The sequence below is a fragment of the Acomys russatus genome, chromosome 4 (genome assembly GCF_903995435.1).
Source record: "Acomys russatus chromosome 4, mAcoRus1.1, whole genome shotgun sequence".
Lineage (NCBI taxonomy): Eukaryota > Metazoa > Chordata > Mammalia > Rodentia > Muridae > Acomys > Acomys russatus.
In genome coordinates, this window is record NC_067140.1 from 48154635 (window position 1) to 48172576 (window position 17942).

The window sequence follows — 17942 nt, forward strand, 5'->3', positions numbered from 1 at the left end:
TACAACTAATTGTTTGTATTAAAGCACATTTTTCTCACTAATTTCCACTCAATGAATGCTGCATCTTCAGAGACTTGTAGTTTATTTCATGCTCCACTCCTCATAATGTAAGTGGGCTTATACCTCAAATTTTCTACAATACACATAATTCTATCTCAGCATAATTACACCATCTCCCTACACACAGAAAATATTTTATACTTTATTAACTTCACATTATCAAGTAATTGCTCTAACATTTTTTCTAAAAAAAGAAGTGAAACCTGATAGAGATTTAATGAAGGTCTGAGTAATACAGATTTTGAAGTTACCTAGGAGTGCAGGAGTTGGTTTGCTCTGCCAATTAAATAATTAAAAGGCAACAAAAGTGGAAATATTTCATGTTATCAACTTTACAGCACTAAAATTGCTAAGCCCTAAAACTAAAATTTAAATTTGTAAAACAAAAACAAGTAAGCAGACACAAAATAATTAGACAGCAACATACAATATAAACTCAGACTAATATCAATTTAAAAAACGCAATGAAACAAAAAGTTGGTTCTTCAAGAAAATGAATAAGATTGATAAACCCTTGTCCAAATTAACTAAAAGATGGGAAAGAATATCCAAATTGACTAAATTAGAAGTAAAAAAGACACAAACAACAGACACTGAAGAATTCTGGAGAATCATAAGAAAATACTTTAAAACCAGGAATTCCACCAAGTTGGAAATTTATAAGTGGATAATTTTTCTTGATATAAACTACTTTCAAAGTTAAATCAAGATCAGATATTTAGTTTCAATAGACCTACAGCCCCTGGTGGAATAAAAGCATTCACCAATACCTGCCCCTAAAAACTCCTACTGCAAGATAGTTTTAGTACAGAATTCTATCAGACTTTCAAGGAGTTATTGCCAATACTCCTAAAATTAGTCCACATAATAAAAGCATTGTCTAATTCATTCTATGACCCCACAATTACCCTGATACCCAAACCACACAAAGTCCCAACAAATAAAAAAAGTATAGATCAATTTCCCTAATGACTATAGAAACAAACAAAAAAGTACTCAATAAAGTATTTGCCAGCAGAATCAAAGAACACATCAAAAAAGATTATTCAGCATGATCAATTAGGCTTCATTTCAGAGATTCAGGGATAGTTTAACATGCACGAATTAAAAATATAACATAAATTTTCATAATTAACTATAAAACACGACAAAATGAAATACGGTAGTAGAAGCACATCTGAGGAGTTAGAGACAGGTTAGGCATGGAATGACATAATGTAACTCTATTTAATTTAAAAAAATAAATGAAAAAAGCACAGTAATGAGTGGGGAAAGAAAAGACAGGTTTTTAAAGAAAGAAAGGGGGAAGGATTAATGTAAATTTTTCTGGATCCTGAGAACTTGGAGGGTGGTAGCTACAGCTGCAGTAGGGTAGTCAGGAAAACTTGGAGACTTTTCATTTAGCAAGCTACATTGTGAAGTACTGAGCTTATATTTAACATGTATCCAATATCTTTCATAGTTATCTTCACTTAGGTAATTTCCTTCCTTTACATACTAGGGACCTCTGCTGGCCACATTTAACTTTGTATTCTGTGAACTAGATCATTTCAAAATTTCCCAGATTGCACATTTGAAAGAGCTAACACTCTGTTTGGGGAGTGTCTCCTAAGTTCATTGTAATGTGGTAAGCAATCATAGCACTGAAATCTGTTCAAAAAAGGGCTTGGCGTCAACCTTTCATGCCCTACCAAACACTGATCACTTTATTGGGGAAATACACTTCAGAATTTTCTGGTTCTATTTCAGGACATCACACAGAGGCTACAGATGTTGATCCATGTGCTAACCTCAGGGTGAGGGCTATCAGTTTCTTGTTCTATCAACAGCTGACCATGCCCATGGACTATTAGCCACAGAGTGGGCCTATGTATATCACTGCCTGAGTAAAAACCTGTTGTGCCCACACTTTTTACTACAGCAGCTTATCAATTTCTGAAGCTGCTGACTTCCTGTTCGGGATGCCTCTAATTCTGGGCATTAGTAGATTAAATTCAGGATCCCTGACTTGTAGTTGTACTCTGTTCCATGTTGTTCCCCAGGGGAGCTCCATTTTGAACAAATCTCTAAAGAAACCATGGGCCTTTTTTGTTGCAAATCTATTTGTGAGACCTAGCACAAAAGAATATGGACCTTTTTTGTTGCAAATCTATTTGTGAGACCTAGCACGAAAGACTATAAAGAATGAGACAGACAGAGCTGATTTAGCTGATAAAGTTTAACACAGAACTAGCTCATTTATAGCAAAGCCAAAAAAAGATAGATGGCGGGCGAGCAAGGGACACCTATTATAAAATACATCACAGAAATATGCAACACAGAATCATTACAAATATTTAACTATGTGCCATTTCTGTGCCAACAAGAATAAACATTTCTATGGATGATCCTTGTTTAGTATTTCAGTCTCCACTAGCCCCTCTGGGCCCTGGTTAATTCGCTCTGTTGGTCTTATTGTGGTGCTCCTGTCATCTCCAGGTCTTTCTATCCTTCCTCCCACTTTTCCATAAGACTCCTTCTACTTCTCCCAATGTTTGGATGTGAATTTCAGCATCTGTTTTGATCTGCTGCTGGGTGAAGCCTCTCAAGGAACAGCTGTACTAGGCTCCTGCCTGTGAGCATAACAGAATATCTTTACTAGTATCTAGGGTTGGCTCTGTCCAATACGGTGGGTCTTAGGTTAGGCAAGGCATGAACTAGTCCTAGGCTTTCTAAACAGATGTAACTGGTAGGCAGCTCAGGCTTCATGTGTGTCTCCTAGTAAGGAGATGATCGGCTGTCTCTGATATGGACTCTTTTGCCTGCCTTTAGATCACTCCCTCTGGATGGGTTACCTTGACAGGTTACAGACGATGCTCAGTTCTGGTGTTAACTTGTTGAGCTGGAGTAGATAGGTAATGGAACTCTCCTTTTCTGAATAATAGGGGGTATGGGGAAGAGGGAAGGAGGATGGGACTAGAAAGAAAGGAGGGACAGGGCAACAATTGGGATATAAAATGAATAAATAAATTAATTAAAACATGCCTTACAAATTGAATTTAAATATTTAACGTAAATGGCACAAAACCATATCCAAGAACAAACCTAGGAGCACAATACATTTCCTTAGAGCCTCTTTTTCAGCTCCCTGAGGCATTGTTTGTCTCATATCATTATCTGACCACATTCAGACATGAACCATAAGAAAAACCATGGCCCACATAAAGTATAAAATAATTGAATAATTTTTATCTCTTATTAAACTATGGTGAAAAAAAAACAGAAGTCAATGTCTAGAGAAGCTACAGGAATTTTATAGGCAATGGAGATTGAATTATACATTCTTGAATGATTAGTGAGTCAATGCAAAAAACAAAGAATAAATCTTACAATTCAAGTAATAAAATTAAAATAAGCTGCAAAGAAGATTGTAGCTGAGCATCTATGCCAAATAGCAAAGAATTTTAAATAACCTCATGATGTACCTCCAAATATTGAAAAGACCAGAAAAATCATAACACTAAATTGAACAAGGGTGAACTTAAATAAAACAGAAATTAAAGGAATGAACAAAAAAGTGTTAGTTTTTTAAAAATATAAACTAAGATCAACAATAAATGAAATCTTATGAAACTCAAAAGCTTTTGTAAAGCAAAAGACACTGTCAACAGAGCAAAATAGAAGCCTATAAACTGGGAAAAGATTGATGCCACCCCTATATATGATAAAAGGATAATTCCAAATATATATATATATATATATATATATATATATATATACCACACACACACACACACATTCAAGAAATAAAACACCAACAAACCAAATAATCAAATTAAAAGATGGGGTACAGGCTAAACAGAGAATTCTCAACAGAAGAATATTGAATGGCCAAGACACACTTAAGGAAATGTTTATTGTCCTTAGTCACCAGGGAAATGCAAATAAAAATGACTCTGAAATTCCATCTTACACCTATCAGAATGACTAAGAACATAAACTCAGGTGACAGCACATGCTGATGAGGAGAATGGAAGACACTCCTTCATTGCTGATGGGAGTGCAAACTTGTATAACCACTTTTGAAATCAATCTGGTGCTTTCTCAGAAAACTGGAAATAACTTTACCTCAGTACCCAGCTATACCACTCCTGGGAATATTTCCAAAAATGTTCCACCATAAAACAAGGACATTTGCTCCACTATGTTTATGGCAGCTTTATTCATATTAGCCAGAAACAACCTAGATATCCTTCAATCCAAGAATGGGTACAGTAATTGTGGTACATTTACATAATGGACTACTACTCGGTTATTAAAAACCAAGTAATCATGATATTTGCAGGCCAATGGATGGAACTAGAAAATATCATGCTGAGTGAGGTAACCCAGACCCAGAAAGACACATGGGTATGGTACATACTCACTTAAAGGTGGATATTAGCCATATAATACAGGATAACCATACTACAATCCACAGACCGAAGGTAACAAGGAGGACCCTAGGTAGGATGCTTGATTAGCATTCAGACAGGCAAATAGAATAGACACTAGGGGCAATTGAAGAGAGGGAGCTCAACATAGATATCCTCTGAAAGACTTAACTTCCCTCAACCTCTCCCAATCCCACCTACTCCCTTGTCAGCTCCTGATCCCATCCTCTCCCTCATCCCCTTTCCCTCCCTGCCTTAGTCCTTAGAAAGGGGAACCCTCCTGCCATAACATCTGACCTTAACTTATCTAGTGTTCCCTGTATGACTTATGACCTCTTCCTCTGTGGCCTGATAGAGCCACCCTACACTCTCAGCACTCTATTCGGTGTCTAGCTTTGAGTCTCTGAATCTGTCCCTATCCCCTGCTAGGTGGTCTCTCAGAGGACATCTATGTTGAGCTAAAATCCACATATAAGTGAGTATATGCCATGTGTGTCTTTTGGGGTGTGGGTTATCTCACTTAGTATGATCATTTCTAATTCGATCCATTGGCCTGCAATATTCAAAATTCCCTTCTTTTTAATAGCTGAGTAGTCTTCCATTGTGTAGATGTCCAAAAGTTTCTTTATCCATTCTTCAGTTGAGGGATATCTCACTTGTTTCCAGGTTCTGGATATTATGAATAAGGCTGCTGTGAACCCAGTTGAGCCAATGTCCTTGTATGGTGGAACATCTTTAGGATATATGCCCAGGAGTGGCATAGCTGGGACTTAGGGTAGAACTATTCCCACTTTTCTACGAAAGTGCCATATTGCTTTCCAGAGTGGTTTTGCAAGTTTGCATTCCCACCAGCAGTGGAGGAGTACTCCTTTTTCTCCACATCCTCACCACATTGTGTTGTCATTCAAGTTATTGATCTTCACCATTCAGATAGGTATAAGATGGAATCTCAAAGTTGTTTTGATTTGCATTTACCTGATGACTAGGAATGTTGATCATTTCTTTAAGTGTTGCTCAGTCATTCAATATTCCTCTATAGAGAATTCTCTGTTTAGATCTGTTCCCCATTTTTAATTGGATTTTTTGTTTTGGTGGTATTTAGTTTCTTGAGTTCTTTAAATATTTTACATATTAGCCCTTTATCAGATGTAGGGTTGGTTAAGATCTTTTCCCAATATGTGGGTTGTCACGTTCTTCTGTTGACAGTGTCTTCTGCCTTAAAGAAGCTGTTCAACCTCATGAGGTCCCATTTATTAATTACTGATGTTGGTGTTCTTTTCAGGAAGTTGTGTCCTATGCCAATGAGTTCTAGGCTTTTACCACTCCTCTTCTAACAGATTTAGTGTGTATGGTTTTATGTTGAGGTCTTTAATCCACTTGGACTTTAGTTTCATACAGGGTGATAAATATGGATCTATTTGCATTTTTTTACATGTAGACATCCAGTTGGACCAGCACCATTTGTTGAAGATGCTGTCTTTTTTCCATTGTATGGTTTTGGCTTCTTTGTCAAAAATCAAATGACCATATGTGTATAGATGTATATCTGGGTGTTCAATTTGATTCCATTGGTCAACTGGCCTATTTCTATGCCGGTGCCATGCTGGTTTTATTACTGTTGCTCTATAGTACAGCTTGAAATCAGGCATGGAAATTCCTCTGGCACATCTTTTATTATATAGAATTGTTTTAGCTATCCTGGGTTTTTTGTTTTTCCGTATAAAATTGAGAATTGATCTTTCCAGTTCTGTAAAATATTTTTTGGTATTTTGATATGGATTGCATTGAATCTGTACATTGCTTTTGGTAGGATGGCCATTTTTACTATGTTGATTCTCCCAATCCATGAGCATGGGAGATATTTCCATTTTCTGATATCCTCTTCAATTTCCTTCTTCAGAGACTTGAAATGTTTTCCATATAGGCTTTTCGGTTGCATGGTTAGATTTACACCAAGATACTTTATATTGTTTGAGGATATTTAGAACCGAGTAGTTTCCCTAATTTCTTTCTCTGCCCTTTTGTCATCTGTATACTGGAGGGCTACTGACTTTTTCATGTTAATTTTGTATCCTGACACTTTGCTGAAGTTGTTTATCAGTTGTACGAGTTCTTGGTAAAATTTTGAGAAATGTTAATTTATACTATTATATCCTCTGCAAATAGTGAATCTTTAACTTCTTCCTTTCCTGTATGTATCCCCTTGATCTCCTTTAGCTTTCTTATTGCTCTAGCTAGGATTTCAAGTACTATATTGAAGAGAAATGGAGAGAGTGGGCAGCCTTGTCGTGTCCCTGATTTCAATGGGATTGATTTAAGTTTCTCTCCATTAAGCTTGAAGTTGGCTATAGGTTTGCTGTATACCACCTTCACTATATTTAGGTATGTGCCTTGTATCCATGATCTCTCTAAGACTTTAAACTTGAAAGGGTGTTGGATTTTGTTGAATGCTTTTTCTGCATTTAAAAAGAGATGATCATGTGGCTTTTTTTCCTTCAGTTTGCTTATATGGCTGATTACATTGATGGATTTCCATCTATTGAACCACCCCTGCATGCCTGGTGTGAAGCCTACCTGGTCATGATGGGTAAGATTATTTATGTGATCTTAGATTTGGCTTGCCAGAATTTTATTGAGTATTTTTGCATCTATGTTCATAAAGGAGACTGGTCTAAAATTCTCTTTCTTTGGTGGGTCTTTGTGTGGCTTAGGTATTAAGGTCACTATGGCTTTATAGAATGAGTTTGGTAGTGTTCCTTCTGCTTCTATTTTGTGGAAAAATTGAGGAGTATTTGAGTTAGTTGTTCTTTGAGGTCTGGTAGAATTCTGCACTAAATCCATCTTGCCTAGGGCTCTTCTTGGTTGGGAAACTTTTGATGACTGCTTCTATTTACTGAGGGGATATAGGACTGTTTAATTTGTTTGCCTGGTCATGATTCAACTGTAGAAAGTGGAATTTATCAAGGAAATTGTCCATATCCTTTAGATTTTTAAAGTTTGTGGCATATAGGCTTTTTAAGTAAGACCTAATGATTCTTTGGATTTCCTCAGTATCCTTTGTTATGTCTCCCTTTTTATTTCTGATTTTGTTAATTTGGGTACTCTCCTTTTGTCTTTTAGTTAGTTTGGCTAAGGGTTTGTCTATCTTGCTGATTTTCTCAAAGAACCAGCACTTGGTTTCTTTGATTCTTTGAATTGTTTTCTTTGTTTCTAATTTACTGATTTCAGTCCTGAGTTTGATTATTTCCAGCCATATACTCCTCTTGGGTATGTTGCTTTTTTTTCCCTAGGGTTTTTAGGTATGCCATTAAGTTGCTTATATGCAAAGTTTCCAATTTCTTTATGTAAGCACCTAATACTATGAACTTTCCTCTTAACACTGATTTCATTGTGTCCCAAAGGTTTGGATATGTTGTGCCTTCATTTTCACTGAATTCTAGGAAGTCTTTAATTTCTTTCTTTATTTCACCCCTGACCCAGTTGTCATTGAATAGAACATTGTTGAGTTTCCATGTGTTTATAGGCTTTTTGTTAATTCTATTGTTGTTGATGCTCAGCTTTAGGTCTTGGTGGTCTGATAAGATTCAAGGGATTATTTGAATATTTTGTATCTACTGAAGTTTGTTTTGTGACCAATTGTATGCTCTATTTTGGAGAAGGTTCTGTGTGGTGCATAAAAGAAGGTATATTCTTTTCTGTTTGGATAAGAAGTTCTGTGGATGTCTGTTAGGTCCATTTGATTCATAAGCTCTGTTAACTTGATTATTTCTCTATTTAATTTCCGCCTTGAGGATCTGGTCATTGGTGAGAGTGGCTTGTTGAGGTCTCCCACTACTATTGTGTGGGATCAATGAGTGATTTGTACTGTAAAAGTATTTCTTTTACAAATGCAGGTGCCCTAATATTTGGTGCATAGATATTCAGGAGAGTAATGTCCTCTTGGAGGATTTTTCCTTTGGTTAGAACAAAGTGTCCTTCTCAATCTTTCTTGATAAATTTTAATTGAAAGTCTACTTTATCAGATATTAGAATGGTTACTCCTGCTTGCTTCCCGGGTCCGTTTGCTTGGAAAATCTTTTTCCAGCCCTTTACTCTTAGGTAATATCTGTCTTTGTTGTTGAGATATGTTTCTTGAATGCAGCAGAATGATGGATCCTGTTTTTGCATCCGTTTTGTTAGCCTGTGTCTTTTTACTGTGGAGTTGAGGCCATTGATGTCGAAATATTTTAGTGACCAATTGTTATTTGATCCCTTTATTGTGGAGTTAGTGGTGATTGTGTGTGGCAGTGTCTGTTTTGCTTTGCTGATGTGAGATTATCTGTATACTGTATTTTTTTGGTGTAGTTGACCTTGTTGCAGAGAAGTTTTCCTTCTGCTATTTTCTCTAGATCTGGGTTGGTGTTTAAATTAGGTATTGTTATAGAATATCTTGGTTTTTCTCTCTCTATGGTGATTTAAAGTTTTGCTGGATACAGTAGTCGGGGTTGGCATCTGTGGTCTCTTAGTGTCTTGGTGGCCTCAGCCTTGGCCTTTCTGGCTTTCATGGTCTCTGTTGAAAAGTCAGGTGTAATTCTGATGGGTCTGCCTTTATATGTTATTTGGCATTTTTCCCTTGCTACCTTTAATTTCTTTACTCTGCAGATTTAGTGCTTTGATTATTATGTGGCAGGAGGAACTTCTTTTCTGGTCTAGCATATTTGGCATTCTGTAGGCTTTTTGTATGTTCAAGGGTATCTCTTTAGGTTGGAAAATTTTTTTTCCATGATTTCTTAAAGACATTTTCTGGTCTTTGGGACTTTGCATCCTCCTTTTCATCTACTCCAGTAATTCTGAGGTTATGTCTTCTCATGGTGTCCTTGAATTATTGGATGCTTTGTGTCACCAATTTTTCTGTTTTAGTATTTTCTTTGAGAGATGTATCAAGTCTATTGTATCTATAGCACCTGAGATTCTCTCCTCCATATGTAGGATTCTCTTGGTTATGTTTGTCAGTTGGATTCCTCCTTCCATCTTTATTTGTTCCATTTCATGGTTTTTCTCAATTTGAGATTTTTAAATATTGTCTAATTCTGTTTTCATGTCTTGGACTGTTCTATTTATTTCTTTCACCTGCTTGCTTGTGGTTTCTTATTTCTCCTGGATGGCCTCTATTTGTTTGTTTGTATTTTTCTGGAATCCATGAAAGGATCTATTAATTTCCTCTTTATAATTCTGAAATAACTGTGTAAGTATAGCTTTGAGTTCATTTTCCTATGATTCTGCTGTATTAGCATATCTGTTGGTATCTGGGCTTTCTGGTGGAGCCATATTGTCCTGTTTTTTTTGTTTGTTTGTTTGTTTGTTTGTTTTTGGTTTTTTTTTTTTTTTTTTTTTTTTTTTTTTTTTTTTTTTTACCTCTTATTCGTTCCTTTAAGCATTTGCTGAGAGGGCTTGGACTTTCTAAGGTGATAGTCACAGGGATGAGTTCCTTTGGAAGACAGTTGCTTCTTATATTGGCTTGGCAGACTCTGTCTTCCTGTATTTATATTCGTCTAAGCTCTGCCACCTAGGATCCGGTGATTTTGTAGGGTTTCTCTGGCTACTTATTTGCTTCTGAGGAGTCAGCCACACAGTAGACCAGTTTCTTGGATGCCAGATGCTGTGTGCCATACACTGTGTTAATCCTTTGTTCTGCAGGGGACCACAATGTTCTAGTTCTCTAAAGAGTGCAGGGGAGGCCTGGTGACACTCAAATAAAGAATAAGCAGGCTACCAAAATGAGACTTGATAGCCTATGACCAAATAGTTGGGGAGGAGTTCCCCCTCAGTCATAGACCAAGGGGAGAAAATAGGGTGAGCACAGGAGGGAGGGAGGAATGGGAGGATACAAGTGATGGCATAACAACTGAGTTGTAATCTGAATACAGTAAATTTTTTAAAAAAAAAAGAGTGCAGTATGCTCAGAGCTTGTGATTCCCAACCCTGTGAGAAGACCAGCCAAGTTGGGGAGATGAGGTTGGTGTTTGTTTTTGTCTTCTTTATTTGCTTAGACTGAGGAAGCCCCAATTCTGTTTTGGAAAGTGGCCTGTTTAGACTTATTTGTTTAGACTGGGGAACCTCAAAGTCTGTTTTGGAAAGTCACCTGTTTTGTTGTGTGCTGAGTCACCACACTGTTAGCCATTGCTCTCTGTCCACTGCTCCCTGCTGTTAGCAGCCTGCTGCTGAGCCAGTCTCTCCTCTCTACCACTCCCCTCTATTTGTAGGCCACTGCTGGTCTGCAGATCATGGCTACCTGCAGCTCACTGCCAATCCCCAACAGCATATTCTTAAATAAACACACTTGTAAACAAATGCACAGCTTTCATTCTTTCAATGAAACCTCAATCAGATTCTGACTCTACTTAAATGACAAACACCAGCTTCTCTGACAAGATCCACTAAGATTGCCCTCAAGGCTTTATTCCTATGCTGTTGAATGATGATCTATACTCAAACAATTCAAAACAACTACATATATCTTCCAAAACCTCAGAACAAATTGACCCAATGACTTGCCAATTTTACTTATAATCGATGAACTCAAATTATAAAAGTCAAAAAAAATTTTAATTGACCATTATTGTCTGCTTTTGCAGCAATTTAAGCTTTCTTGGGCAAACATTTGTCCAAATAAAATAGTAAAAACATATATTCTTCCTTTAAAATAGAGGAAGTATGTTTGCAGATAAAGAGTTTTAGATTATTTTCAATTTGATATATTAATCGAGAGTACAGGTACAGCTATCCACATTTGGAATATTTTTTACTCCCTTTCAAGCAATTCATGCAGTAAGATTATCAATCCTATAAGGAGGAATTTTTTACAATAGCTCAGAATCTTATTTTCCCTTTTAGATAACCAAACAATTCTTTTGATATTTCTTTCTTGGGAAAACCAATTACTCAAAATCCAATTCCCAATAGAAACTATAATGAGCTGGGTATTGGCTGCCTCCACAGCATCAATAGGTCACTCTCCTGAGCAACTAATTAGTTTCTTTGCTACTATAAATACTATACATACACCTTAGTTGTCAGGGGCATTGCTTATAGAGATAAAGAATAATCTACCTAAATTTTCCTTCTCTTAAGTGTGTATTGCCATTATTTGATCTAAGGTAAGGGAAATGTTATATTTAAAACCTGCCCATCACATTTGCTTTCACCTCTCTATTCTTCTAAACTCTCATCTGTAAAAATAATTATGTCAGACATGTCATCTTTCAAAAGGCTTTTTGTCCTTTTATTTCACATTATCACTTCATATTTTGAGATTTCGCTTAACTATATTGTCTTATATAATTAATACCATGCTCACAGCCTTTTGCTATCTTTCAATTTTCTTTCTTGTGGTGGATATTTTTCAAAGTACATGTGTTTCTGCTTTTTGTAGCCCTGGGTTAGTTGTAAATTTCATGTTCATCTGTACCAAGCAGATTTTTTGTATCAGCTATTTCTTGCATATATAAAGGTCAGATTATATTGTAAAGCAGAGAATACAGACTTGACTTTCAATGGTCTGGAGTACTACCACTTTTTTTAGCATTTCAATGCTCTAGGCAATGCATAGACTGAGGGACTATGCCCAGCCTTAGAAATATTCTTGCTTAGGGTAAGGGTTTGTACAAAAATGCAATAGATATAAGTTCTTCTTTGTGGCAACTGTTTAAGTACTGGCCCACATGTTTGAGAAAATAAAAGGAGATTTTGGAAGAAGAAATAAAAGGAAATTTTGGAAGAGCTCACCAAAGCGATAAGGTAGGAAGAGAATTATTCTTGTAGGAAATGGTATATAGTTTTATGTCAAGCCAATTCCTTCCAATAGAGTAAATTTACTCTTTCAAGTATATATTATTCTCAGATTTTATAGCCATATCTCCTAATCATTTGTGGAGTATTATTGAAGGAGACCAAGATAATGGCATTTAGGACATCTGGCCTCTGATCTGGACTTTTGAATGTTTTGCTGTTGATGGGTTGTTAACCATTCTGGGCTGTTTCATATGGAATCAAGTAGTTAAATGAGTTCCCTCACAGTTCTTGCCCATTTTTATAAATCCTTGATTCTATTAGTATTATTTGCTTAATGTGTCTGTATTTCTTATTTGAAGAGGGACATATCCCTAGACTCCCAGGGATTTACAAATTGTAAATCGCCACCACAAGAAAAACCATAAAGCACTATGGAGACCTGGCTCCTGATGACTTATAGGAGCTTTATGCTATCATCAGCAGTTCTAAGGAAAGAGAAATAAAGCACTATTTTTTTGCTTTTGTTTTGATTAGAGTCTTGTGGGATAAAACTTGGAAGTTGTATTGTTACATATTTACTATTTTAGAAAACATGTTACCTGGAAATATCTGGATATAATAATAATAATAAATAATAATAATAAAATCCAAGATATTTTAAAAGAGTAAGACCTTCTTTATTTATGTAATACTCATGTTTTATAATTAGCACCTAACTAGGAAACAGAAAGTATAAGAATGTATAAAACTCAATTCCCCTGTACTTTTTGAGGAACTATAATTTTGCTTATCATTTGAACAATTTGGTAGCATCTGTATAAATATTTTTGTAAAATATTTTGTTGAAGCTTTATGTGTTCCAGACATGGTTCTATGTAGGTATTACTGTGTTGGAAAGATAGAACCAGTTTTTTGGGACTTTTGAGCTTTAATTTACCCTCATAAAAAACTATAAATATTAGAACCAGGCTAAACAAAACTCTGCTTGAAAGATAAAGTCTTATTTTTTCATCAATAACTTCTTAATTACTAGAAGGTAACTCATCTGTAACAATTAAAACACCCAGTCCATCCTTTCATTTTTTACTGTGGCATCCATTCATGCACATTTTTAATCTCTCATATTCCCTTGACACAAGTAGTTATTTCCTTTACAGTTACTCTACCGCTTTCCATCCTTGCAGTAAACACATGGAGGAACAATGAATGGATGTCCAGACATCCACTCAGTGGGGAGTTCATAAAGCACGACATATCCTGCTTTAAAACTTAATGGGCAACTAAAAGTTGTTCAGGCTATCTCCTCATCATCACTTTATTCTCCTTATTTCTGTTAGAATTCTCTCTCTTTTCATTTGTCACTGCTTTTCTTTATCTTTCCAACCCATCTTTATTCTCCTTTTGTGTGTCTCCTCTTCTGCCTGCTCTTCAAAACATTCTATCATCTCTGTCACCACCACATTCTTTATATATCAAGTAGCTCCATTTTTCAATATAAGAATCACATTTTAAAAATATTAGATATTATTAGCAAAGAAACACATGCTATAAATGAACAAAACTGTATCCTGAAACAAATAAGTTTTGTATAGATGAGAGTATTGTTCTTAAAAAAAAAAAATCAATCTCATCTACCCTTGGAGACAAATACCAATTCAACAGCATTAAATTAAAAGTAATATGATTTCTAAATCTGAAAATATAATTCAGAAATTAATTCTCAAATAGTTATATTTGAATTTATAAGCTGAAATGTGGAATATAGTTTATTCTACTTTTAAAATACAAAATATTTCACCATAAACACTACAAATGACTCTTCCAGGTCATAATTTTCAGTGGAATGGTTGAGCTTGGCAGGTCAAAAAAAAAAAAACCAGTTTTTACAGCATACTACAGAACACTTACCAAGAAAGCTTCTAAGAATGATCATATTATTTCTCTGTATAATATGCCTCAGGTTTGATTACCCTCCTCAAATATTTCCCCTCCTGGGAAAATCTCACCCTGGCACTGGGTGATCAGAATATGCATTAGAAGTCTGTTTTGTTGTTGTTGTTGTTTCGGTTTGTTTTGTTTTGTTTTTTGAGACAGAGTCTCCCTGTGTTAGCCTTGGCTGTCCTGGACTTGCTTTGCAGACCAGGCTGGCCTCAGACTCACAGCAATCTGCCTGCCTCTGCCTCCCAAGTGCTGGTATTAAAGGCGTACACCACCACGGTCTAGAAACAAAAGTATGAATGCACTAACATGGCAAAAAAATAAAAAATGGTTTTCAATGCATGTGGTACATAAACAAAAGACTTGAATGAATATCAGAAAAAATTTTATGGGCTAATGTAGAAGACAATGTATAAATTAAGAGTTCAACCAAAATAGTAGCAAACTGTAGAAATTGGAGAGGAATGCAAAGTTTGTCTCCAGATTCTTACCAAAGTATTTTCTCTTCTTGTCCCATCGCATTGTGCTTCTCTTTATTTTCAAATTAATTGCATATTTTCTTTAAAATTATTTTTATGAATTATTGAACAAGGAAAATATCAATAGGCATGCTAACATGGACAGGAAAAAAAAGCCTTAACACTACACAAAGAATTACAGATAAGTAAGGAATTCTAAGAGTGAAGGAAATAGCCTTTCCCAGGGAAAGAGCACACCAATTGGTTATCCAATACCGAATGCTCATCCCTGAAATCATACATACAAGTCGTGTTATAGAGACGAAGCACATTGTAATTTTCTGAGGATGCCATATCATATCACTACTCCTGCTCATGCTGACCCCGATGAAGTCACCAGAACATCCATTTTCCTTGTGGCTATTTTATTATTACCACAATTCATTCATAATGTCCACCCCTGATCGACACAGGGCAGGGAACATGCTTTGTCCCTTCCAGAGTGGAGTTCCTGAGAAAGTGTCCACCTTACGAAAGTATTACAACAAGCCCAAGAAATTTAAACAGAGCCCTTTACTGAATTAACTGTAACTTCTCCCTAGATAGCATCATTTGTGACGTAAAAATGTGCAATAGAATCATGACCATTCTTTACTTCGTCAGCTATTAGCCAATCCTGGTTTTCAAACAGATTTCAGAAACCTGCCATTTTTTAAATGCCTAGACCTATTTGATGCTTGAGGGGGGAAAAGAGATATGAGTATATTATATATACTGAAAGATACCTTAAGTCTAACTATAGAAGCTCTGAAAAGTGAAAAGTATCATTGTAATTGGAAATTATGGGCTATACTAATCTTACCCTGGATATTTCAAAGAGAAATCTTACTGTTATAAATTCCATTATTATTTTTTATTATTATAGTCCAACATATATATGAGATAAACTTATACCTAAGGGCTCTCATTTAAGTTTCCTTATAACTCTCAATAAAGTGTGATGAGTAGTTGTGGCTGAAAGTATCATCTGTACAAGTCCAATTCTGGAAGAAGCATTTCTCTAAAAGGTATGGAGATAAAATTCTTGACATATACTTCAGATATTTACCTTAAAGGTTAAAATATCTTCTCTTTTTTAATGTATAAATAAAATTGTTTCACTGAGCTTTGGCTCATTGCTTTGTGTGGACCAATGTGTGCCACTCTGAATGATTTGGTAGTAATAATAAATTTCGCTAATTATAATTGAAAATTTTCTAATTTAACAAGAAATTAAATATTTTATCAGTTTTCATTAATTTCTAGCAATACACACACAGATGTGTACAGTTAGTTTCTCAGTTCTATATGCCATTGTGCACTTTGCCTGCTGGCCTCTCGGTGTCAGTCCTGAATGGCTTAATCATCTTAATAATCTAAAGATTTCAGTTTTATCTTATCTAGAGTACGGAAATTCAAGTAGAAGATAAATCATGTGTTAGTGACAAGCATTTGTAGGAAAAAATATTTGATTTCTTTCTTTTTGCTTTCTTCTTTCTTTCTTTCTCTCCTTATTTTGGTATAGAGAATCAAACCACACACTTACTAGGAAAACACCCTATCATTTGATCATTTTTTAGCAGGCACAAGTAATAAATTAGTTGTTTAAGTGTCTTGGCTCACATTCCATTCCTATGCCTTATATTCACTTAATTTTATTATTTTAGATTACAGTTTTAAAATATTCTTTTTAACTTTTGAAAACCATGTTAATATTCTTGCAGTTTTTTAAAAATTCTCTGGAATATTATAATCATTTATGATTGATCTCAGTATTCTGTTTTATTTCACCTGAATTTTTATTTTGTTTAATACATTTCATATAGCTCCACAAATTGTCTCATAAGCTTATATTTTAATAATATAATTTGATGTAGTGCATCATACTGAGTGGAGCTCCTTTCAACCTACATAATTCTCTTGTATTCCATGTTCCTTATATATTGTAAATAATCTATACCAACCAAAAGATATTTGTTTCTAATAGAAAGTGTTTGCTAAGCAACTGGACTACTGTTAACCTATACCTCGGCAGAATGATAGATTTTAATTACTATCATTTAATCCTACTTTTGATGCCTTAAAATAATTCATCTTGTCTTTCAGGATTTTTCAGTACCTTCTCTACTTTCTGATCCAATGGACCAAGTGAATATTTCTATGGTACCTGATTTTGTTTTGCTGGACCTCGCACAGTCATTTGGAATGCAGATTTTCTTTTGCTTCTTCTTCTCCTTATTTTATGTGGGGATTATTTTTGGAAATCTCTCCATTGTACTCATAGTGATATTTGATTCTCACTTACACTCCCCCATGTACATTCTCCTGGCCAACCTTTCGCTCATTGACTTGGGCCTTTCATCTACAACAGTTCCTAGGGCAATATCTGACCTCTTTACTGGCTGTAAAGTCATTTCCTTCCAGAGCTGCATGATACAAATGTTCTTCATCCATATTATGGGTGGAGTTGAGATGGTGCTTCTCGTAGCCATGGCGTATGACAGGTATACGGCAATCTGCAAGCCTCTTCACTATCTGACAATTATGAATCCCAAAAAGTGTATGATTTTGGTAACAGCTGCTTGGGTCATAGGCATGATCCATGCCATGTCTCAGTTTATTTTTGTCATAAATTTACCTTTCTGTGGTCCCAACAATGTAGGAAGCTTTTATTGTGATTTTCCAAGGGTCATTAAACTTGCATGCGTAGATACTTATAGACTGGAATTTGTGGTCACGGCCAACAGTGGCTTCATATCCATGTGTACCTTCTTTTTCTTGATTGTATCTTACATTTTTATCCTGATCACTGTCAGACAACATTCATCAGCTGATTTATCCAAAGCATTCTTCACTTTATCAGCTCATATGACTGTAGTGGTTTTGTTTTTCACACCGTGCATGTTTCTCTATGTGTGGCCTTTCCCAACTAAGTCATTAGATAATTTCTTTGCTATTGTTGACTTTGTTGTCACTCCTGTCTTAAATCCTACTATCTATACTCTAAGGAATAAAGATATGAAGTTGGCCATCAGAAGGCTAAGTAGACAAGTTTTAAGTTCTAGGGAAATCACTTAGTAAAGTTTATTAATAAAAATCACAAAATAATGTGATACACTATTAATATTAGCACTATAGAATAAAACATTATATTATTGTTTTTGGAAACGTAGGGTGTGTACTTACCAAAGAATTCCAATTGAGATGAGGTTACAAAAACATATGCTGGTTACAAAATAAAAGTGTTATATATGTTTTTCCGATC

At 35.4% G+C, this 17942-nt stretch overlaps 1 protein-coding gene across 1 annotated transcript; it reads left to right on the forward strand.

Moving 5' to 3' along the window:
- Positions 1-16816: 16816 nt before the first annotated feature.
- On the forward strand, positions 16817-17755 carry LOC127188586 (olfactory receptor 4F17-like). The gene has a single exon (XM_051145015.1). The coding sequence runs from the start codon at positions 16817-16819 to the stop codon at positions 17753-17755; it is 939 nt and encodes a 312-aa protein (XP_051000972.1).
- Positions 17756-17942: the final 187 nt, after the last annotated feature.